Genomic DNA, 25,532 nt, shown 5'->3' on the forward strand with positions numbered 1-25,532 from the left:
ACCCTGAGAAACAGGGCGGGGGAGCAGCGATCAATGCAGACTGACTGAGAGCCAACCCAACTCTATCAGCCCAATTCACTCCTACTGTCTTCTGTGGAGCTACACCAGGGATTACTCTGTTTCAGTTCCTGGAAGGAGCTGGGAAGACGAGCTGGCCCCTGGGATACTGGAGGACTTACCCTGGCCCTGCAGGATGGTGAGATGTAATAATAGTTCCCAGAATCCCCCAGCTTGATGCGGTGTTTGCAGGCTCGGGACAGGCCACTCAGAGCGCACTTCCTGCCAGGAGAAAGGAAAACAGTGCTTCAGTGAAGGAGAACTCCTGGAGGAACAGAGCATGGCAGCTAGCAGCTTCCTCAAGCCAACCCCCAGCAGCCAGGTCTGAGTCAGTCAGAGCCCAGGAGAGGAAAGAAGAAGGTGGGATTTGAGTTCTCTGCTGCCAGGAACAATTCAATAAAAGCTGCAGGAAGGGGCAAGTACAGGAGAATTCTCATCCTACATTTGCACAGGAGGCACCAGGAGCTACACAATCCCCAGGTAAACTGATACAGGGCCCTGCACGCCAGGGCTCCCCGGGATGGTCTGAAACCAGAAGGACATGCAGTGCTGGCAACAGGCCAGGAGAAAAGCTGTTAGACATTAGGATAAAGCAATGTAACAAGTGTAAAGAGTTCTGTCTGTTCTCTGCACCCTCTCCATCATACATGCACTGTGGGTTACTCAGCCTTAGGAAAAGGGGCTCTATGTTCTGTGAGGGGAGAGGGCTGTTCCTTCATCACAGCTCAGGGCTGGATCTGTTTGGTCAGAGTGCCGTATGACAGCTATTCAGACTGCCCCTGAGACCTGGTCTAGTGCACATCAGAAGGTCTGCGGCCAAGCTCAGATTGTGGTTCAATTTCTCCACACAGAAACATGGCACCATACGCTCCATACTCAGATCTTTAAGTTGTTCCATTCTACTACTATCACAATGGGAGTGGTGGGGTTTTAGGACATATTCCCTCCATAATACAGATTCCCTGATGGACCAGAGCCACTTGGACCACCCAATCTGATCCCTGCATTTTGCAGGGTCTCTCACTATTTTATTCTCATTAACCTAGTCTCCAACCTTCTCTTGAACTCTGTAGCAATGGTGCCTTGACCAACCATCCCCTTCACTACTCCGTTGCTCTGAGCATCCCTCTTAGACCTTCTTCTTCCTTATCTTTAAAGTTATTGCTCTTTGCCCTACCATCTTCCAAGACTGGGAATGTTCCCCTTTCTCAGTTTATATTGTTGTTACTCTGAAGGTATTTATACACCAAAGGCCAGATCCTGAGCTCAGTCACACTGGTGTAAGTCCAAAATGCCTATGCTTTTCCCTTGGCTCATGCCCAGTTCAGAGCCAAAGCCTGGAGCCCTTACTCAAGAAGAGCTTTCACTGAAGCCAATGGGAGTTTTACCAATGTTCCTCATCATCTGTCTCTGTGCACACAACCACTCACTGGGAATTGAACCCAGTTTCAAAACACAAGCCTCTATCATGTGAGCTAAAAAGGACTAACTCCATTATCTGGAGACAGTCGAAGGCTGATAACCTCTTCTACGGTCCAGCCACAAAGGGGATATGTAATACTCTCTGGCAGCATGCTACTACATAGCTCCTTCAACCTCCCCTTCTGCATGTCTTCTCTTCCAATCAGTGTATCATTCCTTTGTTGTCCTTTAACGCGTGCTCTTTCGGGAAGCTTTTTCTGCTGGAACCCACAGCACAGTCGGTCAGTTCTAACCTGTGCCAATGTCACACAGAGGCCAAGTTCAAACATTAACTTTTAAACTTCAAACACGAACTTAAACAAGAAAAGGTTTATAAATTAAATCCCATCTGCAACAAAAGTGGAATGCCCATGTGGTCTGGCATCTTCACTGAATGACCACATGGACTATACACTGGGGCTCATCGCTGATTATACCCAATGATTGCAGTTGGTATCTTGGAGGCAGTGAAGTTATAGTGCCCTCCAGAGTCCCTTTTAATCAGATGGGGCCTGATCCAAAGCCCACTGAAACTGAGGGGAGTCTTTCCAGATCAAAGGCCAGGAGATGTTGGGGTGTCCTGATCTTCTCTGACTCTTTTCAACTGTCTGTAAAAAGAACTCCAGTTTCCAGCATTTGCTGAAAAATTCCAGGAACATTTCCAGCATCACTCCATGCAGCCCAATAGGGATTTCCTGGGATTTCTCAGCATTTAACCACCGTCACATCCTTCTCAGTCCCCACGCCTCTGTGCTGGATGCTGACTTCACTCCTTAGCTGTGAAAGTAGCTAGGATGGCCATGAATCAGGCAGAAAGAATCAGAGAGATTGGAAATGTGACACCAAATGTTCAGGAAGGCTTGTGAGCCTGTTTATCTTCTCTCCCCCACTAGCAAGGGATTTAAACAGACAAACGCACCAAAAAATAAAAGAAGAAGCCTGGCCTATGTTTTCTGAAGTGAGGAGTGATTTGGGCTGCCTGGTTTTCGAGACATATTAAAGGGAGAAGATTTTCAGAGAGTGCCGAGCACTCACACTCCAGAAACCAGGCCTCTCTATAAGTTGGGCCCAAAATCATTAGTCACTTTTAGGCATTTGTCCCAAAGAGTATTGTAAGTGGGACCTTCAATTCACGTTCCGGCATTAACAGGATTAAAAAAGTTACTGGCTAAACTCCAGCCACAAAGCCATTAGTAACCAGGGGAGTTAGTAACTTGTTAATGGATCAGAGATATTTAATCATTGGCTAAAAATCACTTACGTTACAATTTGTGACCGGAACCCGCTGTGAGAAGAGACAAAAGAACAAAAGGCAACCAGTCAGGATACACACAGGACGGCTTGGTTTTGGCATGGGACTAACACTCACAGAGTGATTTGTTTTGAGAAGAGAGAGAATGTGGAACAGCTTGCCATGCAGTCTATGTGTCATTCAGGTCATTGCCTCGTGACATGACAGATGACCTTTGGCTTGGACCAAGCTGACCTAAACACAACAGCTCAGTGAAATCCTCTCTCTTGGTCAAGAAACGTAAAGCTCAGGAGTCTGACCCCTCTCTGTTTGCAGTCATACTGGATTGAACCATTTCCTGCCACCGCCCTTCCTGGGGGAACTGAGGCCCTGTAACATCAGGAACACAGACAGACAAGTGATTCCCAAGCTGTCACAGTAGTAACTCTGAAAAGAGTCGATGCAGCTCTCAGGAGGGATTGGGGTGAAAGACAGGGAGGAGAGATGAGTGAGCTCATTTTGCCACATTTCAAACGCACCTAGAGCATCATGGGTTCAAAAATGTGATGTGAACTTGGACACTATGGGACACATGCATAGGAGAAATTGCAAGAGGGGAGGAATAAAAAACACCACCTGCGGGTCACCCCGTCCTGCCGGCTCAGCTTATGGGGGTTCTCCTATCCACAGTACATAGCAAATTCTACCCTTGAGAGATAATGTTTTCAAATGACTCACCCTTGGATGACTCCCCCCGCCCCGAGTTTAAGTTAGAGGAAGAAAACATTCAGTAAGTTTGTGAACTCCAAATAGTTTTTCCAGCCCCCAAAAATGATTCAGGACTCCAAGGCCTCAAACTCCATGTGGTTCAACCAGCCCCTAGTGGTAAGTGCCTGGATCCAGGCCAGCTGCTGGCCTTGGTTTGGGATGGGAAAACACACTGTGAAATATTAGCTAAAGAGGCGTTTCTACACCAGACTACTCAGCTACTACCCAGTACTGCTCAGATGCTCAGGTGATGGGACCCCTAGAGAGACCTGAGATAGCGCTCTAGAGACACAGCAGAAGACTGAGCAGATGTGTGGGATGGAAGCTGCCGTAGCCTGGGAGGAGACTGGATGTGAGAGTCAGCGATGACTAAGGGAGCACCTGGAAAGTTCCTTACTTTGGTCCGCCACATTCCATTGCCGACACCTTCACCACGGGCAGCGTCTGGGTAGCCACAGGCTCTATGGTGAGTGTGTTCCGCTCCACGGCCTCCCGCACCAGCTCTGATAGCTACAGCAAGAAACACAGAACTGAATTCAGATCAGCAAAGCTCATGTCCGGTGATGTGGCGACTGCGCCCCTCCTCAGCATCAGTACAGCCTGAATGTCTGAGCAGAACGATCCCCCAAGTCCTTGCTTCTGCTCCAGCCCTCACCTCCTGTTTGGTGAAGTCTAGACAGGGCCCCACATCTTCCCGGTAAATCCTCTCCAGGAAGGAGCAGGATTTTTCCAGAGTCGGGGATTCCTTCCAGGCCTGGAACTCGGCAAACAGGATGGAGTCAACCTGCAGCGAGTGTCAGGGGAGACAGAGGAAGAGAGAAGGTGTGGGGTTGGGGAGAGGGGGAAAGACACCACAAGAGTTAGCACACCTATTCCCCAACTACAAGGCTGCCTTGGAACTGCAGAGAAAAGCAGGATCGCCCCCAGGGGAACCTCTGCATCTGCCTTGTCTGCCACCCACATCACCATCTCTGTGACAGATTAACATGCCAGGTGAGGGTAGCTCAATCTGAGGCCTGTGAAATGCCCGAGTTCCCCAAGGGCAAGGCAGAGTTCCCACTGGGGGAGGCAGCCAGAGAGCGAGTGAATAGACCAAATTCCCCTCTCATCCCAGGGCTAGCCCACGATGGCAACGAAGTTCAGGACATAAAGGCAGAATCCCCTCGGAGAAAGAGGTCAATACAGCAAAGGAGTGAGTCAGGGAAAAGTTTTCAGTGAATAGCCATCACCATTTCTATCCATTTGTGTAGCAGGTGTGCTGGCCCTTTAAAGACAGGTCCAAACCCAGCAGCCTGGGAGCTGCGGCAGCCCAGAACTGAGGAATTCTGAGAGGAGCTGTTCCCAGAAGTGATGGGGATTATAGGCAGCAGGGCATGCACAGAAGGGAAAGTAGGGTATAAGAAGCAGCCTTCCTTCAGAGCACCAAATGGCTACATTTGTTATGGGTTCTCTGCAGAGAGGGAGCTTTCCAGGGCCTGGGAGCTGCTACACATATTCCCCTTTGCAGATGGGACTCAAATTCACAGCTGTGAGGGACCCACAGCAAATCTTGCCTCTTCCCTAGTCTCTCTCATTTTATATCCTGCTTCCCTGCCTGCTCCCAGCATGCCCTACAATTCCCATCAGTCCAACGCCAAATCCCAGCATGCCTCGGCTCTAGGCTGCAGCAGTGACAGGACCATGCTGGGCCTGGCCCTATCCTTAAACAGCCAGCAGACCCTGTTATAGTTTGTTAAAGGAACATGGGGAGGGGGAGGGAGGAACAAAACAAGCACAGCATGAAAAAAACATAAGTGAACAAAGCAGCCCAGTCTGTCCTGACAGTGCACTAGCTCTATGCTATGGAGACTGCTCACCTGGTGCCAGGAGACAACTCCAGCGCCACAATATGGAAGTCAATTAGAGAAACAAAACAAAACAAAAAAAATGGATGTTAGTGTCAAAGAAAGGTAGAGCTGAAAGGCTGAAGCTGGGAGAGGCTGATGAATCCCACCCTCCGCCTAGCCTGTCCTCTGTGCCACATCTGTTCTAGCTCAGAGGTTACCTGCCGCAAGGAGGACGACGAGGAAGAGTCTCCCACCAGGGCCTGCCAGCCTGGCTCATAGGTGATGTGGATGGCCTTCCCCGGGACAATACAGAGGAGCAGAGAGAGAAGAGTGGGCACCCCAAACTTTGAAGGACGAGTGGAGAGAAGAGAGACAGACAAGGAAACAGTTCAGAGGGGCAGGCAGAGAAAGAAAGGCAAAAACGTGAGACAGACGATACAGAAAAATCGAGTTCTGCCCATCAGCATGCCGAGTGCCTCTCAAAAGGTCCTAGGTTCTTCAGCATTTCCTTGGCCTATGATTTCAGAAGCGACCAGTGATTTGGGGTTGCTCAGTTTTTGGGTGCCCAGCTTGAGCTGCCCTAAAGAAACCCAATTTTCCCAACATGTTGCACAACCCTGAGGCCCCATAAGTGTGTCTCAAGTCAGGCACCCAAAAACAGAGGCATTCAAATTCACTAGTCACATTTTTAAAAATGTAGGCCCCGGATTTTAGGCAGCTGGTTAGCTGCACCAATGGAAATCCCTTGTGTAGACACAGTTTACACCAGAGCAAGGGCGCAGTAGGGACCTTGCCAGGATTATGCATTTAGTGAGCAAGAAAGGGAAAATAATTACCATCTTTGGTATTCTACAAGCACCTTCCAGCCAAGAATTTCCCATTGATTACAGACCTTCGGTGACTGACCCTCGTAACTATAGCAAGCAATTGACAGCATCAGCAAACACAGCCCTTTGTTGTTTATGAACTGCACGCAAACAGAGCAGGACTTTTACAAGTTTGTCCCCAAGTCACAATTGTTCAGCTAATGCCTGGCACTGGCTGCGCTAGCTTTTCAGCTGTTCGATATCAGCAAGTCAATAGTGCAGCTAACTGACTGGACACCTGAGTCATAGGCTATTGCTTCTGGTCCCTGATTGGATCACCTTGTTTAGCAGCTCACTGGAGTTTTGATTCATGCAGGGAGAGGAGCCTCTTTCCCTATTGCCACAAGAAGGATCCTTCTATTTGGCTACATACTCGGACTTCAGATTTCAACATATCTGGGTTCTTTCTTACCTGAGCAAGAGAAAGGTAGATGTAAACCAACGAAGCAAGACTTCATGGCTATTTAACAGACCCTTCCTTTGATTCTCTCCTCATGTTCACACACAAACTGTGTGTGTAATTCTAATCCCATACACGGTGATATTAGCAGCTGCTGAAGTGCAGACTGAATCCACCCATCCCTACTGCCATTCATTTAAGTCACTGTCAGACAAATGAGCCATCCGAGAGGTCAGCCCAGTCCTCTCTTGTCACCTCTTCCTGGTCTGATTAGCTGTCTCACTTCCTGGTTGCGTTCTAGGTACAAGCCAGACTGGCCAAGTGCCTCCCTGCTCTTGAAATGCTTCCATGCTGCAGACACCAATGCTCCTGGTGGTGGAGGCAAAGCACATGCAGCCCCCACTGCAACCACGTGTTTTTTCTTCCTGCTCAAATACCAAAACTTGCTTCCTCGTCCCTCCAGCTCTCACACCCACAAGGAGTTTTCCAGATGGCCGTGTAAACACTCGTGCAAAGGTGTGTTCACACAACTAGTCACAACACTGTTTGCAGAAAGATAAATTCTGGCAGACCCATGTTGTACTCACATCAGTGTTTAGGGAGACCAAATGAAAGGGGCCACAAAACTCAGTGAAGGAAATTAATAGGATTTTAGTTGAAACAACAGCCACAAAAGCTGTTTGTATTTATTTGCCTGGCTCTATCCAGGAGGCAGGCAATACCTGCTTTGCAGGTAGAGAAACTGAGATGTAGGGAGGAAAGGTGACTTGCCCAAGGTCACACAGTGAGGCAGTGGCAGAGCCAAGGAACAGAAAGCAGAAATTCCGACTCCCAGTCCTGGGCTCTAACCACTAGTCCACACTAGACAGATGGGAAATCAAAGCAAACAGCATTAGTCAGAGCAGCCGTTAGACTGCAGAGGCAGATCAGGAAAGCCAGTTCTCAGTAGTTGCTTACGGCCTGATACCAGCACAGCTACGAGCCTTATCCATACAGCCAGGAAAGTCCTGCAAAGGCATGCAGGTTGTTTGCAGAGGTTCTCTCCTGATCCCAGACTGGAGTTAATCCTGTAAGGGGAAGTCCCCACAGTCTGGGATTTTGCCAAGAAACCTCCAGCTCCCAGCACAGCAAGACTCAGAGGACTCCTAATCCACGAATGGCATTACTGTGAACATCGCTGAAACCACGGAGCAGGGGAAAGGTTGTGGGCTCTGCAGACCTCAAGGGAATCCCTGAGAAGATCCCTCCACCAGCTCCCTCCCCAGCATGTGGGCTCAAGCCCACGCAGGGCCAAGAGCTGATGTGGTGAATGGATTTCACCCACCTCTTTGCACTCGTTGCTGACCGACTCCAGGGGCAGGCTCTGGCTGGTGGCTGCGACTACTGCACTGCTGGCACTCTTGTTCCGCCCGTGCCCTTTCCTGAAGACAGTTTTGGAGGGGCTTTGGAGCTGGGGATGCAACTCCCGGTTTGGAGAGGAAGGTGTGGAAGTGATCACCAGAGTTTTCAAAGCAGTCACCTCTGCTTGCAGCATGTCGATCTGGGAGACAAGGAGAGTCAGCAACGCCACCACCTCCACCCAGCAGAGTCCCATGCACCGCACAGGGAATGCATGCTCAGGATCCCGGGGCGTCCGCACCACCCAGCTACCCACTCAGCCTAGGAGACATCTCTTGATCCATCCACAGCATCCGCCCAGCTCTTCCACCCCCTGCTCGTCCCAGAATCTCAAACCAGGGAGCAGGGTCTGTACAGATCAGAAACAACTTGCAGAGCCTTCCCTGCCCCTCCCAATCCACATCCCCCCAATGGCTCAGGCTCTGCAGGCAGGGCATATTTAAGTCTTGTAGCCAGAGACCCCTTCCCTGATGAGGCATCATCAGCAGATGTAGCTCCATGCCCCCTTGGTACATCCTGATCAGGGAATCCTGTCCCTAACTCCTATCTCCCCAGACTCCCTTATCCATGGTGCCTCTAAGCAGCAGCTTGTCCTGCACTAGGCAACAAACTGCAGCTAGGTGAAGCTGCTGGTCAGTTCTGTGCTTGTGGGAGCCCAGGTGAAATTCAGGGCCCTGTTTTTCACAGGAGAGTTGGATCTGCTGCTGGTTTCAATGGCACGTTTCCCCACATTCAGTAGCAGCTGTGCGGTGAGCTGAGAGACCTACTGACTGTCTAGAGGCCAGTAGTCCAGGAGGTCCCACTGGGAGGAGACTGGATGGGATGTGACCCTCAGCTACGTTGCTATCCCCCTGCCCACAGGCAGCCCTGTGTCTGTACAGCAGGGGGATGGATTGGAGAGTCCTCACCTTTCCTCGGGCCTCCCTCAGCTGCTTCTCTGATGCAGCCTGCTTAGTGTTTGCATCTCTTACCATCTTGTGCGCTTCCTGCAGCAGAGGGAGAACGTGTTACCTCCTGCTCATCGCAGCCAGAGTCCCAGCTACACACAGCCCCTGCGATGAGCAAACCCACAAAGCCAAGCAACACATTCTACCCTGTACCCTGGCGTTTTACATGCAGCTCAGTAGTTCTCCTGGGGGGCAGGGTACTCAAGGGTCCCCCTACCGAGTGTGGCAGCCTTCCCAAGGACAGTGGGGAGCTCAGAGCACAGTGCCCCCGGCGCAGGCCTGTCTCCAACTGGCACAATAAGGCCCTAACCTTCCTCTGTCCAGTGCTAGGCAGTTGAGTGTCCTGGGCTGCTGGAAGACAGGATTTTACTGGCCTGTGAGCTCATCATGAGCCATAGCACAAGAACGTGGGTCCTTTCATTGTTCACCCTCTCCAGCAGAATGCAGTAAAGCAGCTCCCAGGGGTGGTGCACTGAGGGCATTGTGGTGCCTCTCTCCAGGCAAGGGCTGGGTGCTGGCATCTGGGAGAGGGTTGGGGAGCAGCAGGCAGCCTGTAGAATGGGCCACATGAGAACAGCTGCAGCAAGCCCAGGGCACAGCTAGGGCACCAGCGAAAGGACTAAACTGCCTAGCTTCAGCAGCAACAGAAGCAACAGTCGAATAAACCAGCTGCTTTGGGGGGAGCAGGACACAAACACCCAGACTTTCCTAGACTAGATCCTGCCTCAGACACCGCTGGCTGAAAACCGAAGTGTAACGAATACACGTGCTGCTTCATGTTTCCTGCCAGAGCGGCTGGGGTGCCTGGAGGTGGAGTGGGGAAAGGGAGAAGGCCTGTTCCCCATGCCAGTGCCCTGCATGCTGCCCCTCCCCATTAACACAGGTGCCAGCTTGCACCATGCTCTGCCATCCTGCGTATGCAATCGGCCAGCTCTACTGTTCAGACTGGGAAGGGCTAGCCATGGATGCTCGAAACCCCGAGGCGTGGGCAAAGTGAGGAGAGAGCCTGTCCCAAGGGGGACAGTGAGTGATCTCCGTTTAGGGACTAACTGGGGAAGGGGGAGGGAAGTGGTACCTCGAACAGACTGGCTGTCAACTCCTCCAGCTCCTGCTCCAGCTGCTCTCTGACCTTTGACAGCCTCTCACATTCCTCATCCTTCAGCTTCAGCTCCTGCAGAGGGGAAGCCCTGGGACTTCGGCATGCTGGACAGAAGCACATGCCAGGCCCCAGTACGCTCTGCAGACAGCACCACTCTCTTCCACCTGCCTCATTCTCTCCCGCTGCATCCTGCTGCCCCCTCCCGCTCTGCACACACTGACGCTACCCCTCCCCCTGCCCCACATCTGTGCGGATTCCAGCCCCACCTTCCCCACTCACCCCCAACCACTCCAGACGCTCACTCTGGGCTCATTGTTAGTACCCTAACAGGGTGTGCTCCCACCTTCCAGCCCATGGAAACTCCTGCTCCTTCTACCCTTTTCACTCTTCAATTCCTGGTCTGTGCCCCCACCCCCCCCCTTGGTGTGCTTGTCCCCCCCCATATACACACCCGCGCCCAAGGCTTTACCTTCTGGGCTCTGTGGAGCTCCTCCTTCAGGAACTCGGATCCCTTCTCACGGATCTCCACCGAGGAGCTGCGCAGGCGGGAGACATTGAGCTGCGCTGTGGATTGGCCGTCGTCTCCCCCACCTGCCTCCCTGCAGCGGGGTTCCAACTGTGGCAGCTCCTTCCCACCGCTGGATGATGCCAGCGGCTTCCACTGTCCCACCGCCGGCTGCTTCTGGAGCTGCTGGCTGCCTTCCTTGAACGGGGCCTGGCTGGGGGACACAAGCATGTGACACATGAGCCAAGGGTCAGAGATCCAGGGTGTGGACAGCGCCAGGATCCAAGCACCTTATGGCCCCACCCAGCTCTCATCATTTAAGGGGTTCTCCATAGAAAGCTCTCCCCCCAGTGGAAATGAGCCTTCGGCTAATGGCCAGCACTGAGAGGGATTGCGATACCTGGGGAATGATAATGCTGCAGGAAGAGTGTATAGGTCTCAGGAGCGTGGAAGGGTGAGGGGGCGACATGGGGTGGATGTGCCACTTGAGACAAGAACACAGAGCAGGCTAATCCGCAGCTCAGGTTATAAGATCACTGCAGAGTTGAGGGGTCTCCAACAGCATTTGCAGGCCGGCTGGATCGTGTCATGCTGGTGTCTCGCCCCACTGCGCGCACGGCTCTTCCCCTGGCTTGGTGATCCACAGAGGAGATCGACAGTGCTGGACAGACCAGGGCAGCACACATATCTGGCCTGCTGCCCTACGGGAACAGGACAACCATGCAAGATGTTAATTGCAGACAGGTCGAAGGGCTGAGAGGGCTTTAACGGCAGGGGTCAGCCTCATCCCAAAACAGCCAAGGGACTGCTGGGGCTCCATTCTTAAGGGACCTGTAGCTCAGGGGCTAATCCACCACTCCAGAAACTGAATCCACCTCTCTAGAGGCAAGATCAAGAAGGGGAGGCAACTCACAGGCTTCATCTCTCACCATTCCAATTCCAGGTGCCCTGGCATTTGGGGAAGAAGCACAGACTCCCACAGTGCCAGAGTCTCTCTAAAGAGTGCTGAGGGATAACGCAAGGGGCATCAGGCAGGATTAGCTCAGAGGAGCTGCTTTTGCTCTGTGGGTGGCAGCGCTGGGTTCACTCTCCCTCGATGAAGGGCCTTCTAGGAAGGGAAAACCCTAAACAAGCCACTTCCCCCCATCCAGCTCTTCGAACAAGGACCGGGACAGAATCACCAGGGCACACACTGGGTGCAGGAGCCCATTATAAGGGCCAGGTTATTGTCAAAGGGAGATTAGGGTTAATGCAAGGGAAGGGATGGCAGAAAGTCCACCCCACCCTCTGTATCTGTGCTGTCACTCTGCCCTCAGCTGGCACCCAGCCAGGGAGAACTGAACAACCCAGGGAGAGATCACAGTTCCTTGGGAGGAATAAAAGCAGAGGTGCCATTTAGAGGGGGGGGCTCCTCCCCCACCCCAAGTTTCGTACAGGAGATGAGCTCCCATGCAGAGCTCTTAAGGGCAGCACAGCCCGAGTGTGGAATGTGAGTTCTGCAGAGGAGACCTGCTGCTCCAAGCTTGTGGCCCTGGGGCAGGGAGTCAGTATTTTGTTTACAAACAGAGGCAGAGTGATTAAGATAAGAAAGGGCTGGTAATTAAATTAAGGATCTGGAAGTCATTAGATGGGCCTGTAAAACAGAAATCCCTCTGCAGGGGGTGGCGGGTGTTGCAGGGGATGCAGAAGAAATACAGCCAAGCCTTCTGAGCCAAGGTTACATTCAGAAAAGTGGGAGACTTGGGGGGCGCACGTGAAAAGAAGGGGCCAAAACCCAGGGAAGGGATAGCCATGGTATAGAGAAGTTCCCACTCTACCTGTGGTACTTATGTGGCCCCATTACCATAGTATCTGAGCGCCTCAAAATGTCTAACCTATTTCTCCTCACAGCCCCTCAGTGAGGTAGAGCCATGTTGTTATCCCCATTGTACAGATGGGGCACTGAGGCACAGAGAGACTAGAGGCTAGATTTTCAAAGGTATTTAGGCACCTAGTGGGATTTTCAAAAGCGCCTAGAAGGTTAAGTGCTTTGTAAACCCCATTAAATGCCTAGCTGCATCTTTGGATGCCTAAAAACCTTTGAAACTCTGTCCCTAAGGCATACAGGAAGTCAATGGGGGAAGTAGAACCCAGGTCTCTCAGGGCTAGTTCCTTATCCACTGGACCAGCCTCTCTCTCCGCTATATGCTGCAAAAAGAAAAAAAAAAAAAAAAAAGAGGAGGACTCTGATAGATGGGAGCAAAATCAAGAAGGCCAGTTCTCTGAGACTCCAGCAAACGGTCCGAGGCAATTGGGAAAGATATCATGGTTGATAGCATGAAAAGCAGCACAGAGGGCAGGAAGGATGAAAAAAGAAAGAGGGAGAATAAGAGTCAGATGAGAGAAGATCACTTAAGCCCCAAGGGGCGGCAGGTCCTGCCCCAGGCTAGGCTGTAAAGCACTGGCTGCTGTGCAATTTTACATTTTAATTGAAAATCATTTTATCATTTTTTGTTCTGAGTTTGAGAAAAGGAAGGAATGAGAAACTGCCATATGAGTATCAGATGCGTTTATGCCTCAAATTCTTAGGGTTTCAGCTATATCCAGGCCAATTCCAGAACAAAGAACAGAAATTGCATCCAAAGAGTCCATAGAGTCGACGATTATTGTTACGATTTGCATTATTCACTGGGCACCATCTATGTGCTCAGCAGAATATGCCAGGAAATGTAGTCCCTGAGTCAATGTGTATAAAATGTGTAGCCCTGGATAAGATGGCTCAGATATTTAAGTATGAAGTGTATAGTTACTGAGCATCCGATGAAGTGAGCTGTAGCTCACGAAAGCTTATGTTCAAATAAATTGGTTAGTCTCTAAGGTGCCACAAGTCCTCCTTTTATTTTAATATCTATGAGTGAAGATGCTGACTGCAACAGAAGTTTTACTTGATTAAGGACTAGAAGATTTGACCCTCCAACTTTCTTTCAAGAGGAAGAGCTGCCCAGAACTCCTCTGCCTGTTTATTTTTCTTTCCTGCCTGCAGTGGCCCTGATAGACCTCAGAAGTCTCAAATTTTTTCTCAACTTTAAAATGTGGCATTTTCTTGGTGTTTGGTTTTAAATAGTCTCCTGTGAAAACTGCAACGCAATCACTGTAGTGTTGTGCTTAAGAGCCTTCTGGAAAGTAACTAGCCTTTAAACTGAAATCACAGAGTCGCCAACTCTCATGATTTTGTCATGAGTCTCATGATAATTATTGTTTTCCTTAAAGCCCCAAATGCTGGAATCAAGTGGATATGTGATGATTTCAGCCTTCATTCTTAAAAAAAAAAAAAAAAAAAAAAAAAAGACGTTTCGAGCCCTAGGGGCTGTGGAGAAAGCTTAAAAATGTGACCCCAGTGCACCCTAAAGGCTTGAAAAGCAGAAGGCAAAGAAAAAGAACACCAAATCTATTATTTTTACATAATCTCATGAGTTTAAAGCCAATCTCGTGATTTTTGGTGAGCCTAATTCATGATTTTTGAATGTATGTGGTTGGCAATACTGTGAAAGTGACTTGAAAGTGTCAGTTTCATTCCTGTTTAAAGTCAGTTTCTAGTCTATTATCTGTAGTGGGGAAACACCCCTAGAGCCCCAGGCAGGTGCAGTATAAACTCACGGGGCCTTGCCCCAATAGGATGTTTCCAAATGTTAAATGATCTATTCCAAGCTTGGCGAACTGCTAAAAAGTGATAGAAAGTCACCTAGACTTTTCTACAATTGTTGTATTCAATAGTTCGTAACAAAGTAAGAATATACATTAAATTTTTAAACCTAACCAGTGTCCCTTAAGTGACTTGACACAAGATGTCAGAACATGTTAGTATGAGAGCTGAGTGGGTCTAATATTTATTTAATTTTCTTTCTTTATATAGGAATTAGATATGGTGCTCCTGTAAGATATTTCTAAGTTATTATCTGCAAAACAACTCGAGTCTTCAGGTGCCTACGTAGTCCCTGGAATCACGCTTAAAGTTGCCCGCCCCCCCCCCAAAATCTGAAATGACGCTAGTGAATAAAAGCCTCCGTTATTCACAGCAAGGGAATTTTCCAAACCCAGACTCAGCCCAGCTGAACCCTTGGGGAAACAGAGATTGGAAAGAGAAGCTGTGTGTATTAGCAAGTCATGAACCACCAGGGCTCGAGGGTGAGATACAATGCAGGTTGCTTTAAAATGACATGAGCAATGCATCCTTACAAGGGGAAAGACGGTCCTGTGGTTGGAGACTGGGTTGGGAGTCTGAGGATCTAATCCCAGCCCCATCCCTGATTTACTGAGTGGCTTTGGGCAACTCACTTCACCCCATTCGTGCCTCAGTTTCCCTATCTTTAAAATGCAGGTAATTTACACCTCTAGCTGACATGGGTGTTGCAAAGATAATTAACTCATTCATGTCTGTACAGCACTTTGAGAATACTGACTATGTATAAGCGCTAAATTACAGTCCCGGATACATTTTTATATGAAATAAGACCCCACAAGAGAGAGTTGTGGTCTCTTTTCAAAGCCTTGGCCTCAATTTTTAAGGTCTCACCTGCAAGATCCACATGTGGAGTGAACTGCACAGAGCTCCCATTACCTCACTCTGAGGGACAAAGAACAAAGCTGACAACAGCAGGACTCAGTCCTGTGACTCCAGGGAGCCCTGGTGTTTGTGAAATGGCCTCTGCCCTGCCCCCAAACCCAGCACCATGATCCAGGATTTTTGATGGACGTAATTTAAGAGAGACACCAGCAGGTCTGTGTGGTATACAAGCAAATACACAGTGGGCCTAAAGTTAAGGGCATTGGCTCCCACCTGATCCAAAATTTCATTGTGGCAAGTGAACCCTCACCCCTTTCACCGCAAACCCGCATTTCCCACACACACACAGCAACCACCCCTGACTGAGGAGGAGCAGGCTCTATTTTTAACCAAATATTTACCACCCTCAGTCCAGTGCATTCCCACTGAGCAGATATGGGGTCCCTATTTGTCTTCTTTATTGGTTTCAGAGGCTGGCACATACATCCACAGCAGAAACGGGGCCCGGATGCCAAGTTGAGCTCCTGCTGAAGAGACACCTCCAGGAGGCTCCTCTCTGAGGCTCAGCAGCTTTTTGTCAGGAGCTTGCCTCAGGCTCCAGAGGCAATATCCTTGTTTAGCTTCTGAGCTAGTGGGAGAAGAGGGGCTCTGGCAGCAGGGGATGTGCAGAGTTGGGGATTCCCAAGGGACTTGGATCGGGGTGACTCCAGTGTTGCCAGGGGAAGGCGAGGGAAATGCTCCAGCAGGGTCAGAACCCAGCTGTCGGGAGACGTCAGTGTGTGGCGAGAGTCCTTGGGGAGCTGGGGAACGTGCACAGCTCTAAAGGGGAACCCGTCAGGGATCTTCAACAGGGAAAGCTGCAACCCACTACTGCTGTCAGACAATATGGCCACAAATACAATGTGCCATCAGAGGTCAAGATGGCTTCCAGGGGCACTGACGCAGCCAACCCCGGTGTCAATCAATAATCGTCAGTAGCCCCTTGTGGAGGCTTTGTCCTCCTCAGAGCTGGACGTGGGTAATATCAGCCTCACATTTGATCGGTGCTCTGCTGTGCCAGTCCACGGCTGTTCATCATGGAAGGGGGCAACAGAGGTGAGGATAATGGGGAGGTGGAGTAGCCTAGGGGGTGGATTTGGAGCCGGATCCAAATGCAAGAGCCAAAAGGAAGGTAAAGAGGCAAAGCAAAACCAGGAGAGAGAATAAAGAGAAGACAGAAAAGGAGAGAGGCAGAGAGAAGGGAAAAGGTCAGATGAGACGAGGCCCAACAGATCACAATTGCTCTAGGATAGAAGACAGCAAAGGACGAGCAGCAGCCAATATAATTCAGAGACCCTGGTTAAAAGAGGAGAGGCGTGGTGCAGGGAAACGGGGGGTAGAGAGTGGGAGGAAAAGATAAGAGCAGCAACTAATCCAAAAGCACAGGGAATGAGTGCTGCTGGCGGCTAAAGGTGTATTGCACAGGGCCTGCGCCATTGACTTCTAAAGGAGCAGGATTGAGCCCACAGAAGCTTCTTTACTGGGGAGAACGGGAAGGGCATTAATAAATGAGGAGGAGGCTAAAATGAATGATTAAAACCAAAAGGCTGAGAAGCCAAATTCCTCTTTAAAAATTTGCATTAAGGAAAAAAACCAGGAGAAAGAGGTTAGGCTGATTAGGCTGTGATGAAGATCCTATGGTGATTATTGTTTATATAGCACCATGGGCCTGATCCAAAGCTTCCTAAAGCGCACAGAAAGACTCTCAGTGACTTCAGTAGGCATTGGATCCAGGCCCAAGTGAGCTAGGTTCTTCATATGCAGGTTTGAAGACAAGATCCCAGCTCTCAATTGTTGGTAAGAAGCAGATAAATAATTGGTAGGCGGGGGCAGGGGGTGACAGGGAAGAGGGGCAGAATGTATCAGGACAGTTTGTATGGATGACATGAATTCCAGGGTGCTAACAGAACTAGATAACAACTGGAAATTATATTTGAGAAATCATGGGAGAACTGGGAGAGATACCATAGAATTGGATGGGGAAGCAAATGTGGTACCAATCTTCTAAAAAGTAAGAAAGTGTGATCCTGGTAATTGCTATCTGATAAATCCAGCCCATGTGCCATATAAAACAACACAAAAAATACGCAGAGAAAGAAGTCTTTACGCATAATGGGAATGGGTTATTAAGAACAAATCATTCCAAGCAAACTGGATGGCACTTTTGATTGAATTACAAAACCAGGAGGAAGGCAGAATGTATAGCTGGGCTTTAGCAAAGCATTTGATGAGAATGTCACACAAAACGTTACAAGGCAGATCTCATTCCAGTTGGCTTGAACAGCAAAGTGCTGTCACATGGGTTGAATGAAAAGTGGCTGAAGGACCATAAACAAGGTGTAGTGAATGATAAATGGCAGCTTGGCAAGAGGGATTGGTGTCCAGAGGAACATTACAGAGATCGGCATGTGGGGCACGATTTTACCGAACAACCTCATTAACGCTCTGGAAGGGGAGGGAAGCCGCCCACTAATTTAACGTGCAGATTATACTAAATTGGGAAGTGCTGAAAACAGCAGCAAGTGTGTGGGGAAAGAATGGGCAAGAAATTAAATGAGCTTCTGCCAGAAAAAATGAAAGCTAATACTACGGAGCAAAAGTAATCCATACAGAGATACCTCAACGGGTCGGAGGCACTAGGGAAGCAGCAACGCACCTTGGGGCCCTGCTCCAAAGCCCACTGAAGTCGACAAGACTCTTTCCATTGCAAACCCATAGCAAACTCCAACCTAGAGAGAAGTGCACAATGCGATGCAAGCAAAAATAGGCAACTACAGTCTGGGAGTGCACAAATAGAAATATTGCATGACCAACCAGCAAGGTGACGGTTCTCCCTACATTGTGCTGGCCAGACCACACCAAGTCCGTATTATATTCAGCTCTGGGCTGCTCAAATCCCATGTTGGCAAATCAGAGAGTATTCAGAAGACAGCAAGAGAAATAATTAATGGTTTTGCTGCATTAATGTACAAGAGAAGATTAGCAAACATAAATATGTATAATTTGCCTAAATAATGACAAGGAAAATGGGATTAAGAGTCTTTGAAGGGTATAAACACCAAGGAAGGAATTAGTCAGGGTGATCTAACAGGGTATGACTAGGAGGAAAGGGATGAAGCTAATCAAAGGAACATTTAAACTATATGAGACAAACCCACCGCAGCATACCGCTGTAGAAATCAATGGAGCTGCACCAAAGATAAATATGGCACAAAGCAGGAAAGGGAGAGAGGGAGATCTATTCGCCTATTAACATCTCCAGTAAATGATGGGGTGGAATTCAAACATTTTAAATTAGATTGGATAGAGTCCCGAAGAATATATTGCCAGAACAATCCTTCACCAGTCAGGAAATGAACTAGAGGGGACCTAATAGGTCTTTTCATGTAAGCCTCCTCCTTTGCTTTTCTTTGTTTCTCCTTTTCATAGGATGGAGGAAAAGCTAATTCAGAGACAAATGAGGCGAGGGAAGAATTACAGGGGAAGCAGCAAGTAACAACGGTGGACCTAACGGTGATTCACTTAATGTGTTCCCAGTGACAGCTATATGAGGGAGGTGAGAGGTGAGCAGTCAACATGAGTATTTTTTTTAGTAACCCACTAGACAACAGCTACATCCAGATACTCTGCAGCTAATGGTACAAGAAAGGTTGTCTGGCATTGTTCTATGGACAGGATACCACACTTGTAAAATCATGTTAGGGAACTAAGTTCCAGCCCAGGTCTTAGCAAGCCCTGTGGTGCCATGTTTCACCAGGGGTCTCAGAGTTCCTTACCAACTTTAACTAAATAACCCTCACACCATCCCGGAGGGGTAGGTATTATAGCCCCCATGCTACAGACAGGGAGACTGAGGCACAGAGAGGGTAACTGGCTTCCTCCAAGTCACACAGTGACTCAGTGGCAAAGCAAGGATTAGGACACAAGGCACCCGAGTACCAGAGCCTATTTGCTAACTACAAGGCTGTTGCTGTATTAACAACCACATCTAGCGGCCACGTCATGCTTTGTCTCAGAGGGTATCACAGGAGGGTAAGAACCCAGGTCTTGTGATTCCCGGTCTTGAGCTCTGACTGCTAAGCCACACTGCCTCCCTTGCACTTTATACCTACACATGACTCCCAAGCAACAATTCCAGCGATGCAATGCCAGGGTGCAGAGCTCTAGGCTCTAGCTTCCAGCCCCAGGCCTGCTAGTCTGGATAGCACAGGGCTGACTATCCAGGAATAGGGGGCAGACTTTGTGACCAGTCAGCCCCCCAGCTCCCCTACAAGCAATTTGGACAGGTGTTAAACAAAGGAAACATGAGTCTCTCCTCTGAGGGCAGGTGCCACATTGCCCATGGGCCAACAATGAGAAGGGATTGGGAAAACCCCTCCCTACCTAGCCTGCAAAGTAGCGAATGAACAAACCAGCGTCATGATGGACATTTTTAGTCCTGCCTACACTATAACCACATTGCTGAGGAACCCTGCAATCCCCTAACTCAGTTCGACCCTAGCTCCACTGCAAGAAGGATCAGTACGCTCCCCATGTCGTGGGACAACCCTGCTGTAACTAGTCCCCCAGCACAGCCATTGCTACAGTGTAGACGGGATCTTGAAGTACCCAGGCGACTCGGCAGTCAAGCCTTGATCTATATTGCCCTGATGGGGCTTTGAAACCAACATTTCACTGAGACCGAGAAGGTGATGGAGGTTCAGTCCTTTTGCTGTTGCTATTGTCAGTCTGGCTGGAGCCTGTGCTCTGTAGGATGGTGGGGGGTGTTTTGAAGGCTCTTCTCAATAGGAAACACTAGCTAGAAACTTTTTTTTTTTTGTTGGATTATATAGAAAAAAAGAGAAAAATGTGCAGGATCCACACTTTTTCCAGCAGGCCCCACTCGTTTCCTGTGGCGCTGATCTGACAGTTATTTCCTGTACAAACTGCCTGCGCGTCTCTCTGGCTAAACTCTGCATTTGAGTTCACAAGGGGATCCTGGCTCTTCTATTCTGATCTCCTGCCACGGAGCAGCCTGAAATCCACACATGCAGAGACAGCAGGAGGCAGGATTCACTGTGTGGTTCGAAAGTAGAGTGTTGTCCATACTGATTTAGCACTAAGCAGCCAACCAGTCTCCACGTACATCCTCGACACACACCTGCCTCACCGGACTTGCTCAGGCACTCAGTAACACACCTCTGAAAGGCATATGCCCTGCCACAACAATAGATGCTATACTGTAGCATGCAGTTCATCTTTCTCATATTTGCTTTACAGGCAGCAAAGAGCCGGGAAGCAGGCTGGGGTGTTCGGTATACGCTGATAGTTAAGTAGCATCCAGTATTTCTATATGCAAGATGCCACACATAAATATACTCTATTGGCACTTTATTGTGGTACATTGCCTTGTTCAAAGTTTATACACACACTCCACACACACTTTAGAAGAGATCAGACCTTGAAAAATTCAACCCACGTGCTGACAGTTATTAGAAACTCAAAACCAGTGGTTAGATTGGAAACACTTGGGCAACCTGAACTAGAACTGTTCCTGAAGATGCCACTATTAGCGATGGTGTAGTTTTAGTTGCTTGGAAGCTGTAAAGTCCCCCATATTTTACTCTTTCCGGGGCAAGCGTACTACACACACACGCCACATTAACTTGCCCAGAGGCCATGAGCGAACAATGCAGTGTCTGTAGATCACACTTTAAAAAACAAAAACAAAACCAGGGGCAGTTTTCATATTAGGAAACTATTTCCTCGTTAGGTGCCCAATCCTGCTCCCACTGGAGTCAGTGGAAATGCTGACAATGACTTCAGCGGGATTCAGAATCGGACCCAAAATTCCAAGGATGACTCTTCTCCCCAGATGACTCTTCTCCCCACCATCTCATCTCCTTTTCTCATCACCATTAACTCTCTCTCAACCCTTCAGTATTAACCCTGTCTCTTTGCTGTTTAGCGCTCTCTCTCCCCCACGTTTCTCTTTATTCCTGTGGCCCATCAGTTTCTCATCTCTCTTGTCCCTCACGTTCTTCTGTTCACACTGGTAGCTTTCCCCTGCTTTGTGGATTTTGCCTTGCCCCTTTCCCAGCCTCTCATGCAGACACATCACTGTGCAGCTAAAGAGCAGTTTCTGAGGGAGAAAATAATCTCTAGTGAATAAACACAGTTTCCACGTGGAAGAAGAAGAAACTACAGAGGGCATATCTCTCTCCATGCTGCCTGCACAACTCATTTTGACACGCTGGCTGCTCCTCGGGGCCCAGGGCACAGTCGAAGGTAGCAGTGACCTCAGGAGAATGTAGCCTCCTGGATTTGAGGTTCTAGAAACTTTATGAACACTGCAGAAACTAAGGTCAGGTCACCCCCTGCTCCTCCTCTGCTGTTCTAACATGCTCCCTACTTTGGGTCTGAGCAGGTCTAAACCTTTACAGACTCCAAGGGAAACAGACCCCCCGCCCACACAATCAAAAGTCTCTGCCATCCATCCATCCCTCTTTGCACACGCACACAGACAGGGGATGGGATAGATAACACAGGAAAGTGGGTCCCTGGGATCACAGTCCCAGGGACAAGAAGTTGGGGGGAGTAAGAAGCCTCCTTCCTTCCTTCCCTCCCTAAAGGCAGGCTGTCCCCAGAAGGGATCGCACAACCTCACAGCGCTCCCATTCAAGCACTGACGGAGCCATAACCAGCTGCTCCGGAACAGACCCTGAGCATTCATTCAGCACCAACATCCAAACTCTGAGCCAAAGGACCAGCGCTAGTGACGCAGAGCCAGGCACCCAACGACCCCATCGGGTGTTTCTCCCCCCGCACCTGCCCAGGGCCGTTCGCTCGTCCTCAGAGACTTTCCGCTCCTCCTTTTCAGACCTTTTGCAAGTTTCACTCCTTGCCACCGGGCTAGGAAGGAAAGGTGACCGCTGAGCGCTCCACCCCCCCAGCCTGGGGCCCCCACAGCAGGCGCCCTTTGGAGCAGGGCTGGGGCACTGGAACAATTTGTACAGTGGGGGTGCGAAGAGCCATTGAACCAAACTGTAAACCCTGCATGGGATGGAAACCGCTTCCAGCCAGGGGGTGCGGCAGCACCTCCAGATCCAGCACGTATGAGCAGGGACCAGGAGCACCCAGGGGTGCACGCCCCAGAGAGCGCCGCAGGCGGAGCAGGAGGCCACCACAGGCTCAGGGAGAGGCATCCCCGCTGCGGGTCCCACTGCGGCCAGAGGGGACAAGCCGCACCCCGGACGCGCTCGGGGGAGGGGGGCTCCCCTCCCGAGAAAGAGGGGGCCGGGGCGCAGGAAAGTTTTGTAGGCGGGGAGGGAGGAAGCCGGCTCCAGACCTACCCGCTCCACATGCTGGCTCCGGCCCCTGCCCCGCGCCGCCCGCGGCCCCTCACGCCGGGCGCGCTGCTGCCGCCATCCCTGCGCCGGGCTGGGGGCCAGCGGCGACGGCCCGGCCCCGCGCTGCAGCCGGGCGCTGCGGCAATCCCGGGAACCCCAGCCCGCCGCGCGCCGCCGCTCCAGCCTGGCTCCGCCGCCGGGGGGTGGCGGGGAGGGGATTGGAGGTCACATGACCTCTGGGCGGCTCCAATTGCAGCGTGCACGTCCCCCTCCCCGAGCCTCATGTGACTGAGAATTCAGCCGCGAGCCCGGGGCTCTCCCCCAGGCTCGCCTGTCATCCACGCGCCGGGCATCCTGCAGCTCCCCTGCACAGACACTGACGGTGCGTTCAGCGCAGCCTCCCCCACCCACACACACACGCGCTGCATCGCAGGGACCCCCAGTCTCAAAAATCACTGCGACAGTCGTGCCCGGAGACTGAGATCTGCCCGTGGAAGATGGAGGAGAAAGATCCCTGCCCCCCAGTTGTATGGGCTGGCTTCAAAATTCACCAGGAAGGGTCTCTGCTTTCCTTTCCCTGCACCCAGCACAGACGCTGACAGCGCAGATTGTTTCCTCGGGCTCCCTGAAGAGAGGGATGCTAATGAGGAAGATCAATGGGGAGGCCTGGCTGACAGCATCCTGGGCATTTTGAGTTCATCCAGAGGTGCTGGTGCTGGGGGTGCTACCGCACCCCCTGGCTCGAAGCGGTTTCCGTCCTACACAGGGTTTACAGTTTGGTTCAATGGCTCTCAGCACCCCCGCTATACAAATTGCTCCAGCACCCCTGGCGTCATCTGTGTGCTCTGGGGTAAACCATGAGACTGAATAATGCTGATGCTTTGTTCAGGCAAATGCAAATGGCAGGCATTAAAGCAGAATTGTGTGGGTCTTTCCCCCCCACCCCAGTTTAGGACTCAATTCTGTGGCTAATCTGTGCATGACACCTCCATTGACCTCCGTGTATTATGCAAGGAAAGCATCTGCCCATAACTGCAGGATGATAATTACATTATAGAGTTACTGTATTTCTTAATGTCTCAGGTTTCTCTACACCCATTGTAAGGGCCGAATTGGACAGTTTAGTAGCCCAAGAATCTAGTCTACACAATCTACACTTTCCAGACCTAGAGATATGACCCCCCGAAGGGTCAGTCCAGCTCCTCCTCCCTGAGCTGAATTCCATGGAGTTTAGTGTCTTTAAGAGGAAACTTTAAAAACCAAGAGCTTGTCTGGGTTGGATGGACAGTCAAAGCCCTGTGGCGTAGCTGATTCCCCTTACAGACCAACAGCAGACTTTGTACTCAGGGTCCTTCAGCACTAAAAGCATGAGCGAATGCTTGAGCAAAAGGACCTATCAGGCGGGCAGGCAGGCAGTCTCTCTGTCTGGCTGTGGTACTTATATGACCCCCAACACCGTAGCAAAGGAGCACCTCACCATCTTTAATATATTTATCCTCACAACACCACTGTGAGTTAGTGTAGTGTTGTTATCACCATCGTACAGATGGGGAACTGAAGTACAGAGGCTATGTCTACATGGCAAAACAAAACAGCAATCGAGACTCTCAGACTTGGGCTCACACTACTGGAGCTAAAATAGCTGTGTGGCCATTCCAGCTGGGAAACCCACCCCTCCCCACCCAGGCCTCAGAGTCCAGGCCCAAGCGTCTACACCAGGGGTTCTCAAACTGGGGGTCGGGACCCCTCAGGGGGTCACGAGGTTATTACACGAGGGGTCGCGAGCTGTCAGCCTCCACCCCAAACCCCGCTTTGCCTCCAGCATTTATAATGGTGTTAAATACGTAAAAAAGTGTTTTTAATTTATAAAGGGGGTTGCACACAGAGGCTTGCTCTGTGAAAGGCGTCACCAGTACAAAAGTTTGAGAACCACTGGTCTACATGGCTGTTTTTAGCACCCTTGCGCAAGCTTTGTGAGCTCAAGTCTGCAGACCCATGTTCTAAGACTCACTGCCAGAGGTGGTTTGGTTTGGTTTTGTTTTGTTTTGGGGGGAAAGGGTTGTGCCACATACAGATCCTCAGAAAGACTGTGTGACTTGCCCAAGCTCATACAGGATGCCTGTGGCACAGCAGAAATTGATTCCAGCTCTCCCACAGCCCAGGATAATGCTCCAACCATTAGGCCATCCTTCCTCCCAGTGGCTGGTGATTATGTACTGTAGCTCACTCAGGGAGGGAGGTATAACACACAGATCAGTAGGTGATACTGGCACTGTTGTAAGCAGGAGGTAGGTGATTCATATCCTTGATCAAATTTCCCACTGTTGTTGCATTGGGTGCTACCCTCCCATCCCAGTGGGGACTGAAACATTTCTGCTTGCCTGAAGGACTGTTCCTGCAGTCCTCACTTAGGCAGAATTACCATGCACCCTATGACATGGCAAGGTGAAGAGGGAATCAGGGTTTATGTTTATGCCACTATAAGTGGGTCGGCTCCTACAAGCCTGTGAAGCCAGTATTTGTATTTAAAGTCTGGAAGATTATTTAAATTTTGTTTAAATTAAGTTGTTGCCTAGGTACTACAAGCAACATCACTGTATATATACACATTATAAAGTGTATTACAACCAAATTCGGGGCCCCATTGTGCTACGCACTGTACAAACACATAGCAAAAGGCAAGCCCTACTACAAGAAGCTTGCAATTTGAATAGACAAGACACACAGGCAGAGCTATCATCCTCATTTTACAGATGGAAAACTGAGGCACAGACAGATTAAGTGTTTTGCCCGAGATCACACAGGGTCTGTGGCAGAACCCGGCACTTAATCCAGATCTCCTGAATCCCAGTATAGTGCATTAACCACAACTCCATCATCACTCAAACACCCAAGATAGGTTAGTTAGCTCTGTAGAAACAGATCTGTCCTAAGCTGGAGAAGAGGGCATTGATTGCCCAGGGGAAGGAGTGCAATGTTGTCAACTCTTGCAATTTTATCATGAGTCTTGCAATATTTGGTGTTTTTCCTAAAGCTCCAGCTGCTGGAATCAAGAGATTTCCAT

The 25,532-nt window shown here is 50.0% G+C and overlaps 1 protein-coding gene across 11 annotated transcripts in view; it reads right to left on the reverse strand.

The window, feature by feature from the left end:
* Positions 1 to 25,532, reverse strand: part of RAB3IL1 (RAB3A interacting protein like 1) — a 70,319-nt gene that overhangs the window by 42,695 nt on the left and 2,092 nt on the right. For 9 of the 11 annotated variants that reach the window (XR_013346303.1, XR_013346302.1, XR_013346304.1 and 6 more), the window contains exons 1-9: positions 11,488 to 11,528; positions 10,523 to 10,772; positions 10,030 to 10,125; positions 8,916 to 8,993; positions 7,934 to 8,149; positions 4,173 to 4,301; positions 3,915 to 4,027; positions 2,780 to 2,803; positions 180 to 279 (exon numbers count right to left, since the gene is read on the reverse strand). Coding sequence is in view for 7 of the 11 variants with exons in the window: in XM_077818140.1 (XP_077674266.1) it covers positions 180 to 279; positions 2,780 to 2,803; positions 3,915 to 4,027; positions 4,173 to 4,301; positions 7,934 to 8,149; positions 8,916 to 8,993; positions 10,030 to 10,125; positions 10,523 to 10,772; positions 11,488 to 11,513 (1,032 nt within the window). In the remaining 4 variants the exon portion in view is untranslated. Of the gene's footprint in view, positions 1 to 179; positions 280 to 2,779; positions 2,804 to 3,914; positions 4,028 to 4,172; positions 4,302 to 5,373; positions 5,688 to 7,933; positions 8,150 to 8,915; positions 8,994 to 10,029; positions 10,126 to 10,522; positions 10,773 to 11,487; positions 11,529 to 22,471; positions 22,655 to 25,532 lie in introns of those variants that run through there. The other 2 variants (XM_077818139.1, XR_013346305.1) reach the window with 2 other exon arrangements.

Source organism: Eretmochelys imbricata, chromosome 6 (assembly GCF_965152235.1).
Source record: "Eretmochelys imbricata isolate rEreImb1 chromosome 6, rEreImb1.hap1, whole genome shotgun sequence".
Classification (NCBI taxonomy): Eukaryota; Metazoa; Chordata; order Testudines; family Cheloniidae; genus Eretmochelys; species Eretmochelys imbricata.